The sequence below is a fragment of the Mytilus galloprovincialis genome, chromosome 7 (assembly GCF_965363235.1).
Source record: "Mytilus galloprovincialis chromosome 7, xbMytGall1.hap1.1, whole genome shotgun sequence".
Lineage (NCBI taxonomy): Eukaryota > Metazoa > Mollusca > Bivalvia > Mytilida > Mytilidae > Mytilus > Mytilus galloprovincialis.
Window position 1 is genome coordinate 88,346,215 of NC_134844.1, and position 25,184 is coordinate 88,371,398.

Genomic DNA, 25,184 nt, shown 5'->3' on the forward strand with positions numbered 1-25,184 from the left:
TTACATGCTGAAATAATTTATTAGATATCGTATTCATGACATAAATGCAACATCAACAATAATTGTCAACAGGAGATTCAACTCAAGTCTAATCCACTGTGGATTCATCAGTATTTGCTTGTGGGATACTTAGTTTCATGGGGGATACTTAGTTTCATGGTCTTCTTTAAAAAGTTAACCACTTTTAGTTTTTTTGGTCTTGGTACCTAACCCTACAGGGAGATAACTCTGTAAAATCAGCTTAACGTTTTAATTACGTTGTGTTGTAAAAGGGATATTAAGCTTCTCAATGATCAAAATTGGTGTTTGTCAAACTGCTATATAACCAGTGTAATATTTCTGATAAAATGGTTGGTTCAAAATTTTTCGAAATTTATATATTTTGGTTAAAAGGTCAAAGTAAATACTTTGTCAAAATTTTATGAAAATTAAATGAGCCTTAAGAGATTATGCTTTTCTATTCAAAAGTTACTTTTTTTCATCAAATAAGATAAAATAAAAAATAAACAATAATACTGTGGATTTATTATTTGTGGATTACCAATTTTATAGATATAGATGAACAGGGAATTTAGGTGTTCAACAAAGTTTAAATATCATATAGGTTTGGAAACAGACGTCTTTCGCAATGATACTAATCAGATATGCATAAAAATATTTTTTTTTACTAAATCCAGGCAAATTGTTACCCAGGAAAATAGTTGAATCCACAGTAAAGAGGTATTGTCAATAAAACAATACAAGTTCAGTAAGATTTCACAACCTCCTATGGAATTAAATATGTAAATAAATGTTCACTTATTACTAGTATTGATAACATACCAATAAAACAAAAGAACCTTTACAATAAACAATATAAACATTATGATATACATGTGAATTTAGATGACTGACAATGCACTTTCCCGAACATTTCATGTTATTACGTCATAGTAAGAAGGAATTGCTAAAAGATGTCATTAACACTAAATCACCTCGGGTTAATTTGTGCAACTAATTCAGAAAATTGAGATTTTATATATGTGCACATTTTTATTGGCAAGAGAAGTAATATTTGTGAACTTTAAACTGTAAAATAACCATTTTCTTGGCTTAAAAAAACAATTTGTCATTCATACAATTCAAAATCTAGGTTGGAAACTCTTGCTAAAGGGAGATTACTTTAGATTCAAAATTGTTCGAATTAAGTTATAAACATAAGCTTAGAATATTTATAAGAAAATCATTGAAGACTGGAAATTTTCTCAACATGTGTTTATAATGAAATTGTATCTGTGGTCAACCAAGATCTCTACATAAATCCATATAAAGTCGCATAAGGGTCCTAGTTCCTACACCCTATTTTCTAGACACATCTTAATGATTATAACCAAACTGAAAGAACTGTAAATCCAGAAATTATTGAACGCATTTTCTTTCTGCTTTTGTCATTTTTGATGTTTGCATTATTGCGAAAAATCTTGTTTAAATCAATTTTTTTTTTTAAAAGGCGAATTTAAATTGTCGCATTTTTCGCAATAATAGAGTCATTGCATTTATTGTTTGATTGTTGGTTTCTTAATGTTCAGTGGCAAATATTTCATGCATGTTCAGGACAAGACATTGCAATAAATTCTGAATTTACAGTAATGTCGACAAATGTTTTAGTAAAAATCGGGAGTTCCGTCTACATGTATATACAAATACATGGCAGCGTAAAAGAATAAATCATTAGACCATTTACTAAATAAAGGGGACAACATAACAATAAATTACCTGGATTTCACATATTAGATTCAAAGAATAAAATAAACAAGAAAATAGATAGATATATAAATAAACTTATGTAAATAAATATTGCCTGGCTAGTTATTCCCTCCAATTGCATAGCCAAGATACACTATAGCTCAATCAAAGGAAATAACAGTACTTCAATTGCACTTAAAAAAACAGTTTCATAATAATATCAAGAAAAAAATAATAAATGGATTTCAATATTTTAAACATAACAAAACAAAATCACATATATAATAATACATAACGAAAATGGGGTATGTATAATATATACATAATAACAAAAGAAGATAATTTTTACAAAATCATATTAAATATATCACAACTTTTTTAATATTTCCCCAACAACCTGTGATTTGTAAAATTACATATATACATACAAATGTAAAAGTATGGATTTCTTGTGTTCAGAATTATTTTTCAAATGGACCCTCTTGGAATTAAAGAACTGGAATGAAAGAAATCCACTTGAATGAAAAAAGTCCACTGGAATGAATTTTCATTATATATACAACTCAGACAATTAAAAAAAAATGGAATTATGTAACGATATGACAAATGAAATTTTGGGAATAAACTTTAAATTATAATACTAATGTGGGTATTAATTTATCAATCTTTTTGTTTAAAGTGACAATTAAAATTGCCATTTCTTCATTTAGAGATATATAATCGAGCCCCAAAAGTTGCCTTGGGCTGTTCAAAAATTGATCCTTGTTGGAGAAATGGGAGTTATTCAAATTTATTAATTATGTGTTGAATTTTCCTTATAATTTTGTTAAAATTCTTAGTAATTAGAAAATTTTATATTCTGGGTAAGAGGATCTAGAAAAAGTGCCTCTTATGTCCCACATGATTTTAATTTCTTCGCTGATTAAGAGTTTCTAATTTTGAGCAGTTTAAATTTCATAATTTCTGGGTGGAATCTGATAACAGAAATAATTTACAGAATAGTAATTTTGATTTTGAATTTCATCATACAGAGGAAATCAGCCAAAATAAAGCAGTTACAAAAATTTCCCACTTATCATTTCATGCAAAAATATCGGAAATTACATTAATGTAAAAACATTGGAATTTGCAGTTAAAATAAATTAAAATGAAATATGGAATGTACATGAAAAATTTAAGTAGTATATTTCAAAGACTGAACAACATGACAAAAATAGTCTGAAGAAAAGCAGACAGAACTTGTAATTGTCTCCCTTGAGTAACATGTACACGATTTATACCAAAATTGGGGTCTTGGAATTTTTTAAAAGCAAACAACTGTTTAGAAGAAAAATTACAAAATACATTTTGGCTTATGGGTATTAACTTATCATGCTTGTGACTTTTTGTCAGATTTTCAAATTCCTTTGGTTTTATCCATGTAGTGCCATTTAAGGATTTTCCCTCCTATAAACCTCTACTATTTTTTTCATAACTTTATTATCAGAAAAAAAAGAACATGGAACAATCTTCATTTTTCAATAATACTTGAAGATCTAATTTTATCCTAGGGCTTAACTTCAGACCCAACCACTGCCTAAAAAATTTGTATTTCATATGCCTAAAAACCTACCCTTTGACCCAAAAATAAATATATATGTTTCCAACCACATTTGTAAATTCAATACCTTGATTAGTCTATCCTTTCATTTTTAGTCATGGTTCAAAACCTGCTTTGGTCACATGACCGTCAACACATATTTCTATTGCACATACTTAAGGATGTTCTCTAGTCTTGTTTTGAAATTTTTGCCAGATATTCAGAATCCTCTGGTTTTATCCATGTTGCCTGCTTACCCTTAGTTTTTTTTACAGAATTTTATAACAAATCATTAAAAAAGCCATATTTGGAAATCGTATAAAATACTTGTTCTTTTTTCGTACTTTTGAAAGAAAAAATGTCCCAATGTTAATTGTATGAACATTATAGAGAGAATAATTTCCCGCCAATTTTCAAGGACACAGACTCAACATTTTTTTCTTCAATTTTAGTTCCATTATTTATATTATGTCCATTTATTACATTATTTTAAAAAGCTTGTTGTTATTTTAAAACAGAGTAGCGAACATCCTTATGTACTACCGACATAATATTATGACAATACATATAATGTCTATGATTAGAACGCATCTTTGATGTTACTAAACGGTCTGACGGCCAAATCTACAGGGAGTCTGAAGTTGATATTGTTTAATCTGTCGAGAGCCTTGATAGCATCATCAAATCCTAAAAATAAAGAAAATATAATATCAAAAGATATAAGAAGATGTGGTACGAGTGCCAATGAGACAACTCTCCAGCAAAGTCATAATTTATAAAAGTAAACCATTATAGGTCAAGGTACTGTCTTATTATCCCTTAGTATTTTGTTAAATTTTATATACAAGGAGAACCTGTTTTTAAAGTCAGAAGTTTTGACATGCATTCATTACTGCAAACAATGGACACAAAATGCAGGGAGTGCTGCACACAAAAAAAGAAATCAGAATTAAATGTAATTTTTTTTTCTTCAAAAAATCTGTTCACAATAATAAAAAAAAAACACAATTCAGAATTTACAGTAAAATAATTCAGATTTGAACTTATGCCTCAAAAGTGACATATTCTAACTTTTACAGATCACTTTTTTAGAAATTGAGTAAAAATGATATTTTAAGTCAGTCAATTGTATGAAGAATGTACAAACCTGTTCTGGCAACGTAGCTCCAGTCTTGGTAATAATTGTCTATTAAACTCTGTGTACGGAATAATAACTTTAACCATGTTGGAAGTTTTCTTTCACTGTAAAATAGAACAATATTGTCAATATATTATAAAATTAGAATCTTCCATGCATTTAAATCTACTTTCTTAAAAACAAGAGACAAAAGCTTTAAAATGAGAATTTTTTGTGTGTTTATGTGACTTTTTTTAATAATACAAGCTTTAAGTGAGTTGAAAGTTGAGTATTTTGTGCTTTTGTTTTATTAACTTTAATGCAAATGAGATAAGAGCTTTAAAATGAGAATCTTCTGTGTGTTTGAGTGACTTACTTCAATGCAAGTGAGATAAGAGCTTTAAAATGAGAATCTTCTGTGCGTTTGAGTGACTTACTTCAATGCAAGCGAGATTATAGCTTTAAAATGAGAATCTTCTGTGCGTTTGAGTGACTTACTTTAATGCAAGCGAGATTATAGCTTTAAAATGAGAATCCTCTGTGTGTTTGAGTGACTTACTTTAATGCAAATGAGATAAGAGCTTTAAAATGAGAATCTTCTGTGCGTTTGAGTGACTTACTTTAATGCAAGGGAGATTATAGCTTTAAAATGAGAATCTTCTGTGCGTTTGAGTGACTTACTTTAATGCAAGGGAGATTATAGCTTTAAAATGAGAATCTTCTGTGCGTTTGAGTGGAGTATGAGATGAGATGACTGTATCTATTGCACCAAGTAATGTCTGTTTGGCAGTAATGGCTTTCCCTCCGACGATGTCTAAGTGGAATGATTGAGACAACATTCTGGCCGGGGATTCATTGTATTCTTTACCATGCTGAAATAACAATAAATATGTATGTTTATCTACATTAAACACTAGGTACAAGGCCAAACAAGGTGTATATGTGTTTTCTGTAACCCTACCTATGCTAAAGTTTTATCCCCTACCCTAAAAGTTTTTGACCATTTTTGATAAAGCACTGTTTAAGTCACAATGTTGTTCCTATTAACTTAATGTAATAAAAAAAAATTAAAATTAAAAATTCCATACTTCATGTAAGGTACCTACCTACACACATGTAACAGTAAACACACATAATGTGGATTCATGTAGTTTTGTGGGTACCAATTTTTGTGGTTTGAGGAAAACTTGCATATTCGTGGATATCTAATTTCGTGGTTTTGGCAAAGTCTGCATACATTCCTTTAGAAAATTTGCAATTCGTTATAAATATTTAAATTCATGGTTTCCCTGTAACCACGAAATCCACGAAAATTGGTATCCAACGAATATTAATGAATTCATAGTACATTATCAAAAGGAAATTTATTGGGAAGTACTGTAAACAACTTCCACAAGAAAATAATGGCACTTATATTTAAAACTTTGGACTTCCCTTATATAAATAAACTGCAGACAACTTAAAGGGTCACTAGTTACGAGATATATAAAAAATCGAATATATTATTTTTTTTTCTCAATCATTAATGAAATGCAAATAGTGAAATAATAATTTGCTTTTAGCAGCCAGTTTGGTTCAATTGTGTCAAAATAAGCTAAAAAACATTGATTATGAATTATTCACTTGCAAGTGAATAATTCGACCTCATTGAATCTGTTTTCATGTGAACTTCAATTTAACCCACTTGCTAGAGATTGATAACACATGAGTTGTATGTGTAAAGTTATTTAAAGGAAAAGAATGTCAACATTGAAAGTGAAACAAAGGTAGATCATTTTATTTACAGATTGGATCCACAAAACATCATTCTTAAACAGGTAAAGACTATGATAAACATTTATTTTTCATCAATAATATGAAATTAAATAGACATAGAAAAATCCAACAGCACTAGTTTGCTTAATCTATTTTTATCTTATTTATGTTTACATCGCTTATATGGTCATCAGATGACTTTAGAGGTCAACTCGATAGTTAATTAGATGGCGTCTAGAATAAAAATCACACGAAACGAAGCTACGAATTTTCTTGCCCGTGACTGTTAATTGTTTATTTTAGACTGTTAATAGTTTTGATAAATGTTTTACATTGTTATTAATCAAACATGAGAGTTTTATTAAAATCGGAGAACATGGATTTGACAGCTAGTGCCCCTTTAAGGTGGTCCATTACACTAAAAGGAGATAATTCTGTAAAAGTCAGCTGAATGTTTCATTGTTAATGAAATGTTTATATAAGCATTATATCTACATAGCACTCATCATATGAACTTGTTTTACATAAAGGTTAAACAAGTGAGACTATTAGCTACTTCTCACTGATGATACCCCAGGCGCAACTGTATAATTTTAATAGTGTTAAAAAATTTAGGTGTTCAGAGTTGTTGAGTGATGAATCTGTCAACGCATCACACGGTATAGCTCACTTATATAAACCCTGAAACTAAATTTTAAAAGTTTTCATGATGTAGTTCCTGAGAAAGATGTGACAAAAATATTCATGAGATGGATGGATGTATGGACGGACAGACAGACGTAAAAGAGTATACCCCTGCTTTTTTAAATTATTAATAACAAAAGTAATGAGCATTGAAAATTTGAAGATGAAAAAAGTGTCAAATCCAGCTTAAGTAAATAAAACAAGAATGTGACCTACGTACACGGATTCCCCACTGGCACTATCATTTTCCATGTTCAATGGACCGTGAAATTGGGTAAAAAATCTAATTTGGCATTAAAATTAGAAAGATCATACCATATAGGGAACATAAGTACTAAGTTTCAAGTTGTTTGGTCTTCAACTCCATCAAAAACTACCTTGACCAAAAACTTTAACCTGAAACTCCCACTTTCATTTTCTATGTTCAGTGGACCGTGAAATTGGGGTCAAAAGTCTAATTTGGCCTTAAATTTAGAAAGATCATATCATAAGCAACAAGTGTACTATGTTTCAAGTTGATTGGACTTCAGCTTCATCAAAAACTACCATGACCAAAAACTTTAACCTGAAGTGGGGTGAATGGACGCACGGACGGACGGACGAACAAACGAACGGAGGCACAGACCAGAAAACATAATGCCCCTCTACTATCGTAGGTGGGCATAAAAATAGAGCTTGCAATCACTTGACACTAATTCTATCAATTCAAATTCTTTATAAAGCTGTACAACTCCGGTTTTAAATCCTTATGTAATAAGAAAACTGTCTCAAAAAGTTGAAAATGCCAATTTCAATAACACATGTGGACACAAACATGATGGTAGTGTCACATATAAAAAATCAACTCAATTTCTGAAAGCTTTTAGAAAAAAAATCCGTATAACTGTGATTTCAACAATTTATCAAAGTCCAAAGCCTGTAATTTGGCAAAATTAAGCGGAGCCGAACAAAACTTAAACTTGATTTGTATCTCAGCATGGTTAACTCTCATACTAAAAATCACCCCAATATCTGAAAGTGTTTAGGAAAAATGTCTGTATAACTGTGATTTTCAACAATTTATCAAAGTCCAAAGCCCTTAATTTCGGCAAAAATTAGTGGAGCGGAACGAAACTTACACTTGATCTGTAACTCATCATGGTTAACCCACATATCAAAAATCACCCCAATATCTGTGGACATTTAGAAAAAAACTCTGTATAATGGTTTGTTGCGGAATGACGGACAAGGGTAAAACTATGTGGCACCGACAACTTCGTTGTGGGGCCATATAAAGATACTTACCTTCATTTCATAAAATTTGATCAGCAAATCCCAAGCATGCATCTGTCTGGTTACCTGCCCTGACCTCGATGGAAAACATCCCCACGGTACTACACTCTTACTCTGTCCTATCTACAAAACAATTGTTTGAAAAGTAAATAGAAAAACATCCCCACGGTACTAGGTTCGTACTCTGTCCTATCTACAAAATAATTGTTTGAAAAGTAAATAGAAGATGTATAGGCAGAGAACTGCATCATTTATAATAATAAAATATTTCTTGACATTTTGGTAATACTATAACAAAACAAACTTATTTACGGATATAAAAATGATGGTATCACATGGTCGACCCTGAGTTATGCCTTTCTAGGCATTTCAATAATTTATTTTAACCTTAACAACATGATTTTGAGATTCAATAATTATAACAAAAATAAACGAAAAAATAAAATAAACAATTACTTAATAAAAAAAAAATGAAGAAATAAATGAGAACAATAATTGATAAGAAAAAAAACAAATAAAATACTTGATTTTTGTCTTCAGCTTTATATGAAAAGCCAGATTCATGAAAAAAAAAAAAAGTTTTTTCTTAAATATCCTTGATGACATATTTGTAGAAGAAAAGATCAAAGTTTTATATTTTCACAACAATTTATATTCACATTATTTTCTTCTTTCAAAAGTCCTTGAAATTAAAATGTGTATTGAGGACTTGAACATTAAAATGTGTATTGAGGACTTGAACATTAAAATGTGTATTGAGGACTTGAACATTAAAATGTGTATTGAGGACTTGAACATTAAAATGTGTATTCAGGACTTGAACATTAAAATGTGTATTGAGGACTTGAACATTAAAATGTGTATTGAGGACTTGAACATTAAAATGTGTATTCAGGACTTGAACATTAAAATGTGTACTCAGGTCTTGAACATTAAAATGTGTATTCAGGACTTGAACATTAAAATGTGTATTCAGGACTTGAACATTAAAATGTGTATTCAGGACTTGAACATTAAAATGGGATGCAAGTAAGAACCCTAATTCAACACACTGAGGAGAAATCGATACCATTCTAGTTCACACAAAAGATAACATGTTCCTTTGTTAGTCCTGCATGTTTTTTTAAATTTCCATTCATTTATATGTTTCAGAGTTTAGTGTGACTAGCATATGGATATTACAGGTCCAGGTTCGGGAGGTGGGCCTCAGCTGGAGACCAATTGGTGTCCTTGGTTTGCATTCTGATTTTTGCTTGGGTTGTTGTCTCTTTTAACACACTTCTAAATTTTACCCTTTATCACTTTTTTTTTATTCTATTTTTCTGCGTTTTAATGCGTGTTTAAGCACTTTTTGGGCTATTAGTTCAGGCCATTTATTATAGGTGGAGGAAGACTGAGTTCCCAGAGAAAACCACCAACATTCAATAGGAAAACTGACAATCTGATTCAATTAAGATTGGAGTCGAGTGCACCCACACAAGCTGGGTTTCGAAACTCACAACCTAAGTGTTGACTGGCTAGTCATTACAGTAGTAACTATTCTGACCAATCCGCTTTGGAGGCCCCTACCCTTCTTTAAGAATGGTCCTGTGACATACCTCCATAAGTCCATGTTCAATCAAATCTCTAATGGCCATTGAAAGATCTCTTCTCACAGTCTGGGTAAGCAAAGCACTGCTTTGTTCTTGACTCTGTACAAAAAAAACATGATAAATATTAAAGCTAACTTATATAAAGGCTATTCAAGATATAAATGTATGGGGGGGTCAGGAAGGCATTTTTTTTAAAACTATGCATAACATTTTAATTTATTATTTCCTATAATTGTTAAGGCCAAATTAATATACGTATGCAAAAATTTTGAGGTGGTATAATAATGAAAATGCGGTATGATTGTATGATTGCCAATGAGACTGTCCACCAAGTTCAAATAACATACTATGTCCTGATATAAGCAATTATCCCTATTTTACCAAATTTTCATTTGATCTTACTGACTGATAATTTCCATTCTCAGCACAGTAGAGTGATATGAAAAATTATTGCCTTCTTTTACTTTAGGGGTCCAAACCTATAAAGAGCTATACTAACCTATTCTTACCACCAAACCTTACCTTAACCAATACCTAAACCTAACACTAGCCCTAACCTAATAATAACCATGAATGATCCTTAACTCTAAAGTAAAAGAAGGCCAAAGTTATCGCTAGAAACTATGGGTGCATGTGACGTTGTCAATGAAATCAATGTCGCCATAGGTAAAATAGCCAAATAACAGGTTATCATTGGTCATTGCAACTCAAATGCTCTTCTCACTCTTGCTGTACCCAGTCAAGCGAGGAAATCAATCTAGTTGAGATGACCAATGATAATTTATAATTAAAGGTTAGTTTATTCATTCTAACCTCCTCTGAATCACTGCCATATTCACTGAACCTGTCGTCTTTCTCCTGATTTTTTTCCTCCTCTACGGCTGCCTCTAATACTTTGTTTATAGCAACCTCTAACCTGGCTCGTAAGTCGCTACAAATATAAACATCAAACTAAAATCAAGTCCATATTTCTCTATTCCGTAGATTTTTTTCATAATGCTTTATTAAGAAGTATTGACTTGGTTATAAGTTTACTAATACATATTCTTTTAACATTTTTTTTTCCATTTTCAAACTTAAATTGGCTCTTACTAGATGACTAGAAGAGAAGAGGCTGTAAAACTTCCAAAATCTTATAACCTAAAAATTGTATTTTCATCTATTACATCTTATGAGTAATAATAAACATTTATATATATATATATATATATATATATATATATCTACATTTTATCGATCCTTGTATATGTAAATATCACTTAATGAAAACAGAGACCTGTGTGTATGGAACAAAGCACATGTTTATTGTTCTTCATCTTTTTAACCAGTAATGGCTCTTACACAGAACCAAAAATTGAAACGAGGCGAAAGAAGTCAAACCTTGTTTTAATCGATTGTGATTGCGATCATTTCAGCAACAATTTGTCACTATAAACAAAGCCTTTTATAAAATTGAAAATGTAAATGGGGAATATGTCAAAGAGACAACCCGGCCAAAGAGCAGAAAACAGCCAAAGACCACCAATGTGTCTTCAATACAATTTTTCTTTTTAAATATTTCTTCACAACTATAATGTTATGAGACTGTTAACAATGTAGTGAATTTTTGTTTTTATTTGAAACATGTTTATCTGTGTGAAGCTGTTAAACCTGCTGTACAATAAATATGTGATTTTGAGCAGCTTTTGTGTCGATTTTAAGAGGAATTTGAGTGGATTTTGAGAGAATTTTAAGTGGATTTTGAGATAATTTTGAGTGGATTTAGAGAGGATTTGAGTGAATTTTGAGAAAATTTTAAGTGGATTTTGAGAGAATTTTGAGTGGATTTAGAGAGGATTTGAGTGAATTTTGAGTGGATTTTTGTGTATATGTTTTATACAATACCTACCCCCAATGATTGCCTTTTGTGGTTTTCTTCAGTAAGTTTCTCTGGAAGTCCCTCCCACCACATCCAAACTGACTAATGAGGAACATCTGTAGTAACTCGATACTCTTCTTTATAAATGCTTTTGTTTCTTTCACATTCTGTAGAAATTAGATACATTTAAAGAGTTGCATATACATGTATAAATATAGATTCTACCACTATATCAAGCCTTATACACTGTTTCTCTACTGGAGACTGCTGAATTTTCAAAATTAAAACCAAGGCTTGCCAAGTGTTTTTAAAAATATTTAAAGTTTAACACTCGAGTGAAGAAATATCGTAATGTACAAGATTTGGTCGCAACAGGAAATGCAGAGGAAAGCAAGAAAACGTTGAAGTCAAATCAAACAGACCACATGTTTATTAACAAACATAATCAACAGGTCATGAAGAGAATAAATCTGCTAAGAATCAGAGAAATGAATATTATGAAATAATTAACATTGAGTATCAACTGTACAAAGAAAGAATTATTTAAAATCGTATCCTGGGCAACTGAGGAAATTGTAAGCAGGTAATATTTGGAAAAAACAAGTATCTATTTAAAAAAAAAAAAAAAATTGTGTCAAGATTCATGAAATACAAAACGAAGAATTTAAATAGTGTTAAACACCAAAAGTTATGAAAAGTTGTGTCTAATCCAGCTATGGCCCTCTACGAATCTATACAGTCTCCTGATTTATTGTATATTTACCTTTTTATTGTGCTTGTTTGTATTTCTGTCTCGTACTTTACAATCTTTTGAAGAGGTATCTGAACAATCACCAGAAGGAAACTAAAAGAAAATACAAGGTTTATACAATTTATAAATGGTTTATAACAACCTTCCCTTTCTCTATTTTCAAATTCCTTAAAAATCATGACACTTCTGGCCTTTTTTTTTAAGCTATAAATTATTTTTTGCCAATTTTTTAAAATTTTTCCTAAAAAAAATTACATTACAGTTACACGTCTGTAATTTAATAGAAGTGCCAGTGCAATAACTTTAAAACAATCTTTTTATATCATAAATATCTTGAAGAAATGAAGGTTTGAGAGCAAATGCAATGTAATTTCCACTATAATTAATGTTTCCAAAGGACATAACTCTATTAAAATTAATTAATCGGAACTTATTTTTAAACTTTCTGAGACATTGCTGATGTAAACCTATGATATATATTTCATAAAAATCAGACAAGCATTGTACACATGAGAGAGCTAGCAATGCACATTTTCATATAATGTTTATTTTCCAAAGGGCATAACTCCGTTAAAATTAATAACTCACTGATACAAAAAATATTGACACATTTAAATCTGACAAACCTTATGAACTGTACATGTGCATCTCTCCTTTCCTAACGGCCCAGGACTTGTTGCCTCCCCTGAAAAAGACATTTTATGTTCTTCAAAAATGAAATACACTAATGACAAATAAATAATACTGTTTTAGAAATGATCATATATACAGAATGCACTTAAAATAAGTAAGAAGCTTTGTATGACGAGTGGTCTAAGAAGTTCATCTATTATATCATTAGTTAGTCAACACTCATGGTTGTGAGTGTCCAACCCTGATCATGAGCAATACATTACTCATACCAACTTTACAGCTCATGAGCAATACATTACTTATACCAACTTAACATCTCATGAGCAATACATTACTTACACCAACTTAACATCTCATGAGCAATCCATCACTCATACCAACTTAACATCTCATGAGCAATACATTACTCATACCAACTTAACATCTCATGAGCAATACATTACTCATACCAACTTAACAGCTCATGAGCAATACATTACTCATACCAACTTAACAGCTCATGAGCAATACATTACTCATACCAACTGCAATACATTACTCATACCAACTTAACATCTCATGAGCAATACATTACTCATACCAACTTTACAGCTCATGAGTACATTACCAAGTAGTATAAGATGCAAGGGTATTGATTTTTTTTTCTCACAATTTTGGTGATTCTAACATCAAAGATGAGTTGGGTCCTTTTTACAAACTGTCATATTTGTAAACAAAGGTTATGGAGTTTCCATCGATAACACAAAATTAGAACACACACAAAGTAAAACAACTTTTGTTGCTGTTCTTCATCTTAAAGTCACAATGAAGTCTTCAACAGGGTGCAAAACAAAACCTCTCACCTCACAAGTCACAATGAGGTCTTCAACAGGGTGCATAACAAAACCTCTCACCTCACTGCAATTTTCAGACAGCTCCTAGCACATGCACATGTATCAAATCAAATTAATAAATTTAATTAAAATAGTTGTAACTCATCAAAGTTGAATAGAAGTACCTTTCTACCCCCATGCAATCAATTCAGAAACAGCTTATGGTTGAACAATATCATATATTTGGGGTGTCTCATTGGGGGGTTCTGATCCCGGATCCCGCTTACTGTTTTGTCAGATTCCCGTATCCCGCTTACACTATGTACATAAGCAATTCTCATTTATTTTGTCATTTCCCGGGTCCCGCAAGACCTCATTTCCCGTTTTCACGACACAATAATTTGACTTTCACGTGTCACACTTACAAAAAATCGGCAATCCTGCGTCACGCTTATACCCCAATGAGACCCACTATTTGATGGTTCTTGTTAGATCTATCTATTGTTATATATATTTATTTTATTAGTATTGCTAAACTTGAAGGTGACAAAGGGAGCACTAAGTATATATATATATATGTATATGATAAAAGCAGGTTTTGGATGAAGCGTATAAATGTTAAAAAAGAATATAAAACTAAATCAAAACAGAGATAATTTCATTTTAAGATGGCTGAAATTATAATTGTCTTTAATGTGTTCCACTTGAAGGTACACAACAGCTCTCATGGATTTAGCAATTACCACCTGTTCACTATAAACACACAGATTTTGAAATGTTCACCTGTCCACCATGGACAGACACGCTGCTCTCCTTACTTTAAATTCATTTTAGAATTAGTACAAAAATATTGTAAGTTTTGCATGTGCTGCATCACTATGAAAGAACATTAATGGCATGTGAACTCTATAAGGTTGCCACAAGCAACCATATAGATCAAATCTTACTATGGACAGTTGGCAATGACAAAATTCAAAGCTATTCCAGACGTATTCTCATGTGGAGTCTTTAATCTATTTTTAGATCTAATTTTGCTTATATGTTTGCTAGTCAAAGTTTTTCTCTGTTAAATAGTTTCTGTTAAAAAAATTTCTAATGAGAATGACTTGTCATTAAAGGGCAATAACCCTAGGATGCTCAGAGCTTTTTAAGTAGGCTCTTCTGAGTAGTACTTTCCTTTGTATAGAAATGTTAAAGATCTGACAGACATATTAATAGATCATGATAACTATTGTCATATGAACTGCTGAAGAGAGCCTACTTATAAAGCTCCAAGCATTCTCCAAGTATGCTCCAAGTATGCTCATAGCTTACTTGTAATAATAAATCTACGATCCCTAACAAAACAAGTAACCTTTCCAAAATCATTTGAGTTACTTCTTCTTACAAATTTCAGATCCAGTAATTCTAATTTTAAGCAAATTAATATTAAATACATGGCTGCTTACATTGTTTGATGGGTCATTAATTGTTAGTGTGATAAAAGAAGGGAAAATATGATAAAATAATACAGAAAAATAGCAACTATGTTATTTCTAAGTCAGGAAGGAAAATCCCTCAACTAGAGAATTAAAAGCATTACCAGGTCAAAATTTCATAAAATTCCCCAAATATTTTTTGTGAGTAATCAAATTAATTATACAATGAAAAATAAAATCTTTGGGTAACAATGAAAGCGTTTTCGTAACCCCATTTTGAATAGACCACCTATAGCTTGAGTGCTAAAAACAAGGTTATTTAATATAATTTAGAAAATTATTAGATTAAAAATTTAGCAGTCAGAAAACTTCAATTCCGTCTGTTGTTCCCAATTGCTTAATAGAAAATAATTTTTTGCTATTGAGAAATTTAGCAATATCTAAAATCTTGTCAACATTGAAAGTACCGAACAAAAAAATTAACCAGTGCCACAAGCAAAAGAAGTTTTGACCCAGTCCATCACCTTGTAAAAACTGTATAAATCTTTCTAAATCAGTTATCTGTGTAGATAACTGCTGAATCAGCTTTTCTTTAACCTTGCCTGGGTTAACTATCTGGAAAAGAAAAAAAGGTTATAAAATTACTACATGTATATAAAGTTTACTGGTTTTCATGTATTGTGAATTCAGAAATTATTGCATGCATTTATTATTGTGATTTTGGCATTTTGGACTAAGTGCAATTTCAATTTTAGCCATATTGAAAAAATTCATATAAAAAATTTCAAAATGAGAGTTTAAATTGCTGGAATTATAATTTATTATAACCCTGTCGCATTCTTCTCAATAATAAAAACATCCCAATAATAGAATTAAAATTTCATAAAGGCAAGGATCATCAACGACCAGACAAAAACCCTTAAAATTATCAACTGCCCATTTAACTTTGACCAATTCAGCTCTAAAAGGATTTTTAGTGTACTCAAATTACAAATTATTATTTGAAAAGGCATGCAATATATTTAGAGTTAGATTCCAAGCTTAGACCAGAAATAAGATTTTTTTTTTTTGTTGTTGTTGCCCTTATGTACCAAAAATCATCTCAAAATCATCAGTCCAACAACTGTAATCCTGCCAAAAAAACAAAATAATGAAAATATGTCAGGACAAATGTTTCTTATCAGAATATCTGAACAAAAGAATGATACACATATATAAGTAACAATATATGCCCGGACCACTTAGTACGGCATATAAAAAATGAAGGCACAAGATAATTACCTCTCCAACAGCATGATCAACAATCTGTTTTAACTGATCCGTGCTGTAAAATACAGACATTAATAACATTAAATAGTCATAACTAATAAATTGTTGATAATTATTTACTGTAAATTCAGACATCATTGACAGAATTTATTTTTGCAATTTTGACATTATTGAGTTTTCTTCATGAATTTTTATTTGAATAGGAATACAAATTCTTGTTATTGCAATATTCAGTTTGTTTAATTTATATAAATAAAACTTTCTGATAATTTCTGAATTTACAGTATTATATTTTTCCTCATGATAATTTCATTTTTTAAACTTTTCTAGAAAATGCCAAAGAATAAAATTATTGCATTTCTATTTTAAGTTTTCAACTGACAAAGAATTTTTAATAGTATTGAAGGTTAATAATTTTATTCAATTTGTAATGGACTTTTTTTTAGTTTGTGATTGATTTTATTTAATTTCATTTTTACTTGTTCATTGTTGTTGTGATGTGTTGTTGTTTGGAATTTTTAAGTTGGTTTTGTGTGGAATTTTACATTTATAAGCAGGTTAGTTGTGGTATGCTATTGTTTGGATATGTTGTCTGTTTAAGTCATTCTTTTTCTGATGCCAAAAGTTTATTAATAAACATGACCAAGATAACGAAGGGTAAGACTGGGAAATCTTTAAAAAATAAATATCGAAATGTTTTTTATTGTTGTGAAAATGATACATCGTTTTCTGTTGGTATTAAACACCCCTTTCATCAGACTTGGCTATACAACTTTTTTTATTTGTTGAGAAAAGTGGAGAACCCTGATACTGATAGAATCATGAACCTTGTCAAATAGGATTAGAATCAAACACAAACTTGTGAAACACAAGCTAGACAAGCACAAGCTAGACAAGCACAAGCTAGACAAGCACAGGCTAGACAATGACAGGCTAGACAAGCACAGGCTAGACAAGCACAGGCTAGACAAGCACAGGCTAGACAAGCACAAGCTAGTCAAGCACAGGCTAGACAAGCACAAGCTAGACAAGCACAAGCTAGACAAGCACAGGCTAGACAAGCACAAGCTAGACAAGCACAAGCTAGACAAGCACAGGCTAGACAAGCACAAGCTAGACAAGCACAAGCTAGACAAGCACATGCTAGACAATGACAGGCTAGATAAGCACAGGCTAGACAAGCACAGGCTAGACAAGCACAGGCTAGACAAGCACAAGCTAGTCAAGCACAGGCTAGACAAGCACAAGCTAGACAAGCACAAGCTAGACAAGCACAAGCTAGACAAGCACAGGCTAGACAAGCACAAGCTATACAAGCACAAGCTAGACAAGCACAGGCTAGACAAGCACAAGATAGTCAAGCACAAGCTAGACAAGCACAGGCTAGACAAGCACAGACTAGTAAAGCACAGGCTAGACAAGCACAAGCTAGACAAGCACAGAATAATCAAACACATTTAGTTGAGCACAGAATATATACAAGGATAGGCTAGACAAGCACAGGCTAATCCAACACAATCTAGTTGAGCACAGAATAGTCAAGTACAAGCTAGACAAGCACAGGCTAATCAAACACAATCTAGTTGAGCACATAATAGTCAAAGATAGGCTAGACAAGCACAGGATAATCAAACACAATCTAGTTGAGCACAGAATATACAAGGATAGGCTAGACAAGCACAGGTTAATCCAACACAATCTAGTTGAGCACAGAATAGTCAAAGATAGGCTAGACAAGCACAGGCTAATCCAACACAATCTAGTTGAGCACAGAATAGTCAAAGATAGGCTAGACAAGCACAGGCTAGTTAAACACAATCTAGTTGAGCACAGAATAGTCAAGTACAAGCTAGACAAGCACAGGCTAATCAAACACAATCTAGTTGAGCACAGAATAGTCAGATAGGCTAGACAAGCACAGGTTAATCTTACACAATCTAGTTGAGCACAGAATAGTCAAAGATAGGCTAGACGAGCACAGGCTAATCCAACACAATCTAGTTGAGCACAGAATAGTCAAAGATAGGCTAGACAAGCACAGGCTAATCCAACACAATCTAGTTGAGCACAGAATAGTCAAAGATAGGCTAGACAAGCACAGGCTAATCCAACACAATCTAGTTGAGCACAGAATAGTCAAAGATAGGCTAGACAAGCACAGGCTAATCAAACACAATCTAGTTGAGCACAGAATAGTCAAAGATAGGCTAGACAAGCACAGGCTAGTTAAACACAATCTAGTTGAGCACAGAATAGTCAAGTACAAGCTAGACAAGCACAGGCTAATCAAACACAATCTAGTTGAGCACAGAATAGTCAAAGATAGGCTAGACAAGCACAGGCTAATCCAACACTATCTAGTTGAGCACAGAATAGTCAAAGATAGGCTAGACAAGCACAGGCTAGTCAACAACAGGCTAGTCAAGCACAGGTAAGTCAAGCACAAGCTAAACAAACTGGTTAAACACAGGTTGGTCAAGTTCAAGCAAGTGTATGTAGTGATTAATATAGTTTGATAACTGACACCTAGACCACACAGACCCAAGGCAGGCGATACTGATTTACATTGTACATCAGTTTATAACATCCTCCTATTTACCTGAGACTGTCAAAGCCTTCCAGATTAAGATCCAGTTTATGTTTCAGTTCATCGATGACAACTTTTTGTTTCTCCATCACTTTGGATGTAGGCACCACATCAGCATCGCCAGTCTATAGAAAATATGTATAAGAAATTTACTGTAGACCATTATATGTACAAATATATATATATATATACATGTATATTAACATGAAAATAATTTTATTAAACATAATCATTACCAGAAAACATCCAGATTTTTAACAGTATCATTTGTCAGATTGATGGATGCCACATGTGGAGCAGGATCTGAACACCAGAATTCACCCCTGGTTTTTGGTGGAGTTCATGTTTCTCCCTTTTTATTTTTTTTATGTCATGTTTTGTGAACTGTTGACTGGTATTTTTTTAGTTATTGCTGAAGGACTCGTGTTAAGCTTGAAAACTGTGTTACCTACTTTTTTGGGGAGGGGGGTGTAGCAAAAAAGTTTTACAAACCTCATAAGCATAAGTTTCTAATTCTTCCAGTTGTTTCTTCAGCTGTTCTATTAACTCCCTCTGTTTCTCTCTTTGCTCTATTAGTTTCTGTTCATGTTCCTGATCACTCTGTAATTCAAGGTAGAAAAAGGTTGAAGGCTGTTCACAATATAATGTTTGGGAGTGTAGGATGGGAGACACTCAAATAAATAAATTGCTGATGGGTGCTTCTTTTATTTATTTTTATTTTTTCATATATAATTTCAGGATATGGGAAAAACATGCTGTATTTTCTCATTGTCTTGTAGACCCATTGGTGCCCTTGGGCTTGGTTGGGTTGTTGTCTCTTTGACACATTCCCAATTTCCATTATCAAATCTATTCTATATAATGAGTGGTTGGTGTCTATAATAAGTGCTCCCATCCCCAATAATAATTATGTACCTGTACGATTAGTTTGTTTTTCGAAGTTCTGTCCCAAATGGGCCAGTCAGAGAAGGGAGGTCAAAATTGTTATTTAACTTCATAGGTTTCAATTTTTTTCAAATTTTGACTTTGGTTATAAAATCGTGTTAAAAAAGCATTTAATGTGGACTTACCATTTCCTCTTGAACCTCCTCTAACTTTTTGTCTAAACATAATCTGGCATCAGGAATACCTCTAAAGGCAAACTCTTCCAATTCTTGTAATAATGTCTGCGGGAGAAATATAGCATTCAATTCAATAAATTGTCAATATGTGCATGACTGATGTGGTTTGGGCCTTGTAGATTTATAGATTACTTGTAAACATTTTCTTTACACAGTATTGGTTTCACTTTTTTATTTTAAATTCCCAAAAATTTTCTGCAGTAAAAGATAAAAATGTTCACCCGTTTGCTCATCATATGTTGGAAATGACGATGCCTACATTTGAGTCACATGGTGATGGAAGTCAAATGACAGATACAGCTAAATACCACATCCCTGAACTGGCGTATTGGTTTTGCTCTTTGTTGTTACTTTTACAGTTACCTGTTGTTGTTCACAGGGTTCTCACTTAGGGGGCCCCTCATGAAGGTTTCCAAGTTATCACATAATCACAAATGTTTTGCCAATACTATCACCAATCACATAATCATTTATTAAAATTAATAAAATTGAGAATGGATTATCTTTTTTATACAACATAAACAAATCATCAAAAGTACAGTCCTAGATTACCAAATAATCATGAAAGTTTTAGTTTGGTAATCAAATAATCATTATCATGAATGTAATATACATGATATAACATGTATAATGACCAAGTCTTGGTCGAAATTTAATCATGACGTCAAATTTTCTTGGTTTCTTCTAAATTTCCTATTGCATGGTTGTATGATGATTTCATATATAAAAAACACATCTTTCTGCAAATCTTTGAAAAGGAAGGAAAATAATCATTAGAGAAACAGATCCCACCACTATAACCAGTGTATACAATATTTCTTCACTCTCAACTTTTAATTATTTAAAAAAAACTCTGCAAGCCTCATGCTTTCAAAATTAAAATTTAACTGTCTTAGAGTTGAGAAATATCGTAACACACTAGTTGCAGTGGAGGAATCTATTTGTTTCTATTTTTACCTCTTTATCATCTGGAGGTGCACTAACAATCTGTTTTAATCTAAATTGGACATGGGCAAAATGTGTGGTCAGGGCTAGTAGTGATGAATTTAGCTGTTCTTGTTCTTCTTCTAACTGTCGTAACTGATCGTTCTGTGCATGATGGCTGAAAAGTATATAAAAAGTTATTCTTATTTTTTTAATTGAGATAACTGCAATCATCTAAAAAATAATCTGTTTTTCAATTTAAAGGAATTTCATATTGGCGATATATTTACATTTGATTTACAATTTTTTTTTTTTAAATAAGGGGCATAACTCTTCAAATAAATAACTAGTTTCTATTTGAGATGGAGCAGTACTAACAGCAGCAGCACCTAGTGGCCAAACATTCGGGAAATAACTCTTATAATACATACCTAGTTTCTGTCTGAGATGGAGCGGGACTGACGGCAGCAGCACCTAAGGGAGCCCAACGTTCTGTAGGTCTTTCGTCACTGTTTTCATCAAAGCTGTCGTAGTCATAACTTTCATCGTTAACACTGACTTGTGTTTCTTCCATCATCCTGAAATGTAACCATGGTAACCGTAACATGAATTGTTTTAATCAACATTTTTAACAAGATTTCTGCAGTAGCATGGGTTTGAATCCCGGCGAGGGAAGAACAAAAAATTTGTTTCGCAAATTTACAGATCTAACATTGTTGGGTTGATGTTTAGACGAGTTGTATTGTTTATATATACATTCCCTACATCAGAAATGCTAGCTTTTTAAACTTATGCCATTTCACGTCATAGCCAACAATTGTACTAATAATCTATAACAAACTTATGCCATTCCATGTCATAGCAAACAATTGTAATAATCTATAACATTTTCTAATTTCCCACTTTTATCTTCCCTTTTATTACTCTCCTGATTTTTAACAAGTTCTAACTGATCCAATATTTCAAAATTAATAATTCTAACCTCTCTTTAATCCTTAGTTAAAATCTTTTATTTTTTCATGTTTTTCATTATGTTCCAACTTCAATATTCTAAAGCATTTCTCATGGTTGACTCTGACAATGTTTCCCCTTTACCAAAGTTGAAATCCATTATTCACAATCATTCAAAATTAAATAGTGCTCCCTCCCCCCCTTTTTTTTTATCTAGCTAAGTTACAATTTTTTCTAATTTTAATACACTTTATCATGTTTATCATCAGCCTTAGTATAATTCGCGTGAAGAATAAAAATCATTACCAAAATGGCAACCCACAATTTGTTACCATTGGTATGTCTGATTATCAGTGTTTAACACCCCTTGAAGTATTTAACATGCATATAAACTCACATATTAGGCCAAATAAAAATATATGTGTGGTTCCAGTTACATACTTTTAAAAAATAGGGTCGGTAGGTTGACAATTGCTTTTTTTTTTTTGAATGTCAAAATCCTGTAAAAAATCATGTGTTTACCAAAATTGTTTCCGGTATTATACATGCCCCAACCAGAAGTCCCCCATTTTTACATGTGTTTGGTTGTAAAATAAACAGTCATGATATGTTTTTAGTTAATTTTGTTGCATTCTGTTATGAATTGTTGCATTTTAGCCATAACAGATACTTGTGATGGAAATTCAGATGACAGAAATCTATGAATTTAATTATTTTAATTCACAATCCTCAAAATTTCGTTTGAAAATTTATTTTTCAGAAATGAAAAAAAAGTTCTAGGGTCGGGGGTTTTAACTAGGGTTGGTCGGGTTACTGGAACCACACATTTATTTTTATTTGGCCTTATGTATACATGAAACCAGAAATAGACTCCAAAAATTCATTTATACTGGTGAACCAAATGTCAGCAAGAAAATTTGAAGTATTTTTCCACCCACCTTACTAGCAAGTGGTAACACTATCTATTATTAATTAGATCAATAGAAATGTCAAAGAACTGTCTTTTCAAAACTATTCCACCCACACGGACATTATTGATCCAAATCCTTTATTTTATACCACAGTTATCACTCTTTCTTTAAAACATTCATCAAATTCAATAATCAAACTTCAATGTGTGGGGCAGACTGTTATGGGTATACATGGTATATGAAGATACACAATTCAATAATCAAACTTCAATGTGTGGGGCAGACTGTTATGGGTATACATGGTATATGAAGATACACAATTTAATTAAAAATATAGATCCTGTATCCACATTTTTCTGACAAGGATCAGACAACATTCTATTCTACTTCTGTTTATAAATGAATTATTACACAATAATTTGGGCCTCCAAATTTTTTAAGATGACAAAACCAGAGGATCCAGAAAGTACTAGTACATGTACTAGTTCACCACTTACAACTTAAAATCATTTTTTTTTTCAATTTCATTTTTTTTAAAACTATAAACATGACATGCATGATAAATGGTTATAATCAAATATATATTAGCATTAATCCAAGTATTAGTCCAACAAAATGCACGTTTGTCAATTTACTTTTAAATTAATTTCAATGAAGCTGTTTATAAATTAATAAATTTCATGAAGTTTTAAATTGTCAAATTGTCAATTTCAATACATACACTTAACAGGTGCACTTCTAGATATAAAGTAAGTGACGTCTATCAAATGTCATAGCCTTGTACAATGTTGTAGGTGTTTTGTTCCAACAAAATAATCCAAGTTTTTCAAGTTTGTCAAAGTTTGGTTGAAACATGATAAACAACCACAAATATCAAATGATCAAAAAATGCAAAGGAATTAAATTGTACATGATGTATGTACATATATATATATGTATTGAAATTTAATCTGATTCTTAAGATTAGTTGGGTATGAAGTAAAAACTTGAATCAAAAAGGTAAAATTATAAATGCCACGTACTTCCTTTTATAAAAATACCAAAAGGGGGAAGACTATAACTTACAGCGTGAATATAATTGACATTAAACATTAAAGTCAATGGAAGTTAAGGAAGTTTGCTTGTCATGTTTTGGAACTTTTGTCAGATTTTCAGAATCCTCTGGTTTTAACCATTTAAATGCCTTAACAAAAATTGCCCATTGACATATATATATACACATTATTTTCTTTTGTTACATCTTCTGACATCAGACTCGGACTTCTCTTGAACTGAATTCTAATGTGTGTATTTTTATGTGTTTACTTTTCTACATTGACTAGAGGTATAGGGGGAGGGTTGAACATGTTTAACCCCTCCGCAATTTTGCACCTGTCCCAAGTCAGGCGCCTCTAGCCTTTGTTAGTCTTGTATGATTTTTAATTTTAGTTTCTGGTGTATAATTCGGAGTTTAGTATGACGTCCATCATCACTGTACTAGTATACATATTTTTAGGGGCCAGCTGTGGGAGTTTCTCGCTACATTGATTGGTGGCCTTCGGCTGTTGTCTGCTCTATGGTCGAGTTGTTGTCGCTTTGACACATTCCCCATTTCCTTTCTCAATTTTATTTTTATTTGCTACAAATACCTTTATCCACCCTAACTAACATTTTTTTTTTAGACTTGAGGGATTTATAACTTTGAGTTTTTGAAAATTTACACCTATTCAGTTCTTGGATGAAGTTAGCATAATATGCACATTATAAAAATGCTATGGTAATTTATTTAAGAATTGAATGCTTCTTTTTGTAAATTTATTGGGGTGTAAAAGCGTTGACCGAAGTACATTTTGTATGAAGCACGGAAGCGCTTCATTCTAAAAATGTGCGCACAGTCAACACTTTTACAACCCTATAAAGTTACAAAAAGAAGCATTCAATACTTATACATTTTTCAGTTATGATCATGAAAACACGAATATCATATATTTTTTTATTTAATTCACCTTTGTACTTTATTGTTGGACCACGTGTTATCATGAATGAAAAGTTGTATTGAGCAATGCAACTGCTTACGGAATAACACGTGATGTGCAGTTAGCCAATCAGAATAAAGTATTATAATGAAACAAACATCTAATGTAATTATTCTGATTTATTGAAATCTCCATATTCAACAAAAGATAAATAAATATAAATTAAATAGGCTATGGCAATGACTTAACTCTAAAAAAACAAAACAAAAT

General features: G+C 31.7%; 1 protein-coding gene across 4 annotated transcripts in view; it reads right to left on the reverse strand.

Annotated features, from left to right (window-relative positions):
- Window positions 1-25,184, reverse strand: part of LOC143083946 (RUN domain-containing protein 1-like) — a 33,894-nt gene continuing 8,710 nt past the window's right edge. For 3 of the 4 annotated variants that reach the window (XM_076260359.1, XM_076260358.1, XM_076260357.1), the window contains exons 2-17: window positions 21,529-21,675; window positions 21,131-21,275; window positions 20,123-20,218; window positions 19,545-19,652; window positions 19,065-19,177; window positions 16,478-16,520; window positions 15,721-15,811; window positions 12,960-13,018; window positions 12,346-12,426; window positions 11,613-11,749; window positions 10,538-10,655; window positions 9,731-9,823; window positions 8,145-8,255; window positions 5,103-5,293; window positions 4,452-4,546; window positions 1-3,991 (exon numbers count right to left, since the gene is read on the reverse strand). In XM_076260359.1, the coding sequence (XP_076116474.1) occupies window positions 3,885-3,991; window positions 4,452-4,546; window positions 5,103-5,293; window positions 8,145-8,255; window positions 9,731-9,823; window positions 10,538-10,655; window positions 11,613-11,749; window positions 12,346-12,426; window positions 12,960-13,018; window positions 15,721-15,811; window positions 16,478-16,520; window positions 19,065-19,177; window positions 19,545-19,652; window positions 20,123-20,218; window positions 21,131-21,275; window positions 21,529-21,674 (1,734 nt within the window). In that variant the 5' untranslated portion in view covers window position 21,675 and the 3' untranslated portion in view covers window positions 1-3,884. The remainder of the gene's footprint in view (window positions 3,992-4,451; window positions 4,547-5,102; window positions 5,294-8,144; window positions 8,256-9,730; window positions 9,824-10,537; window positions 10,656-11,612; window positions 11,750-12,345; window positions 12,427-12,959; window positions 13,019-15,720; window positions 15,812-16,477; window positions 16,521-19,064; window positions 19,178-19,544; window positions 19,653-20,122; window positions 20,219-21,130; window positions 21,276-21,528; window positions 21,676-25,184) is intronic. The other variant, XM_076260360.1, reaches the window with a different exon arrangement.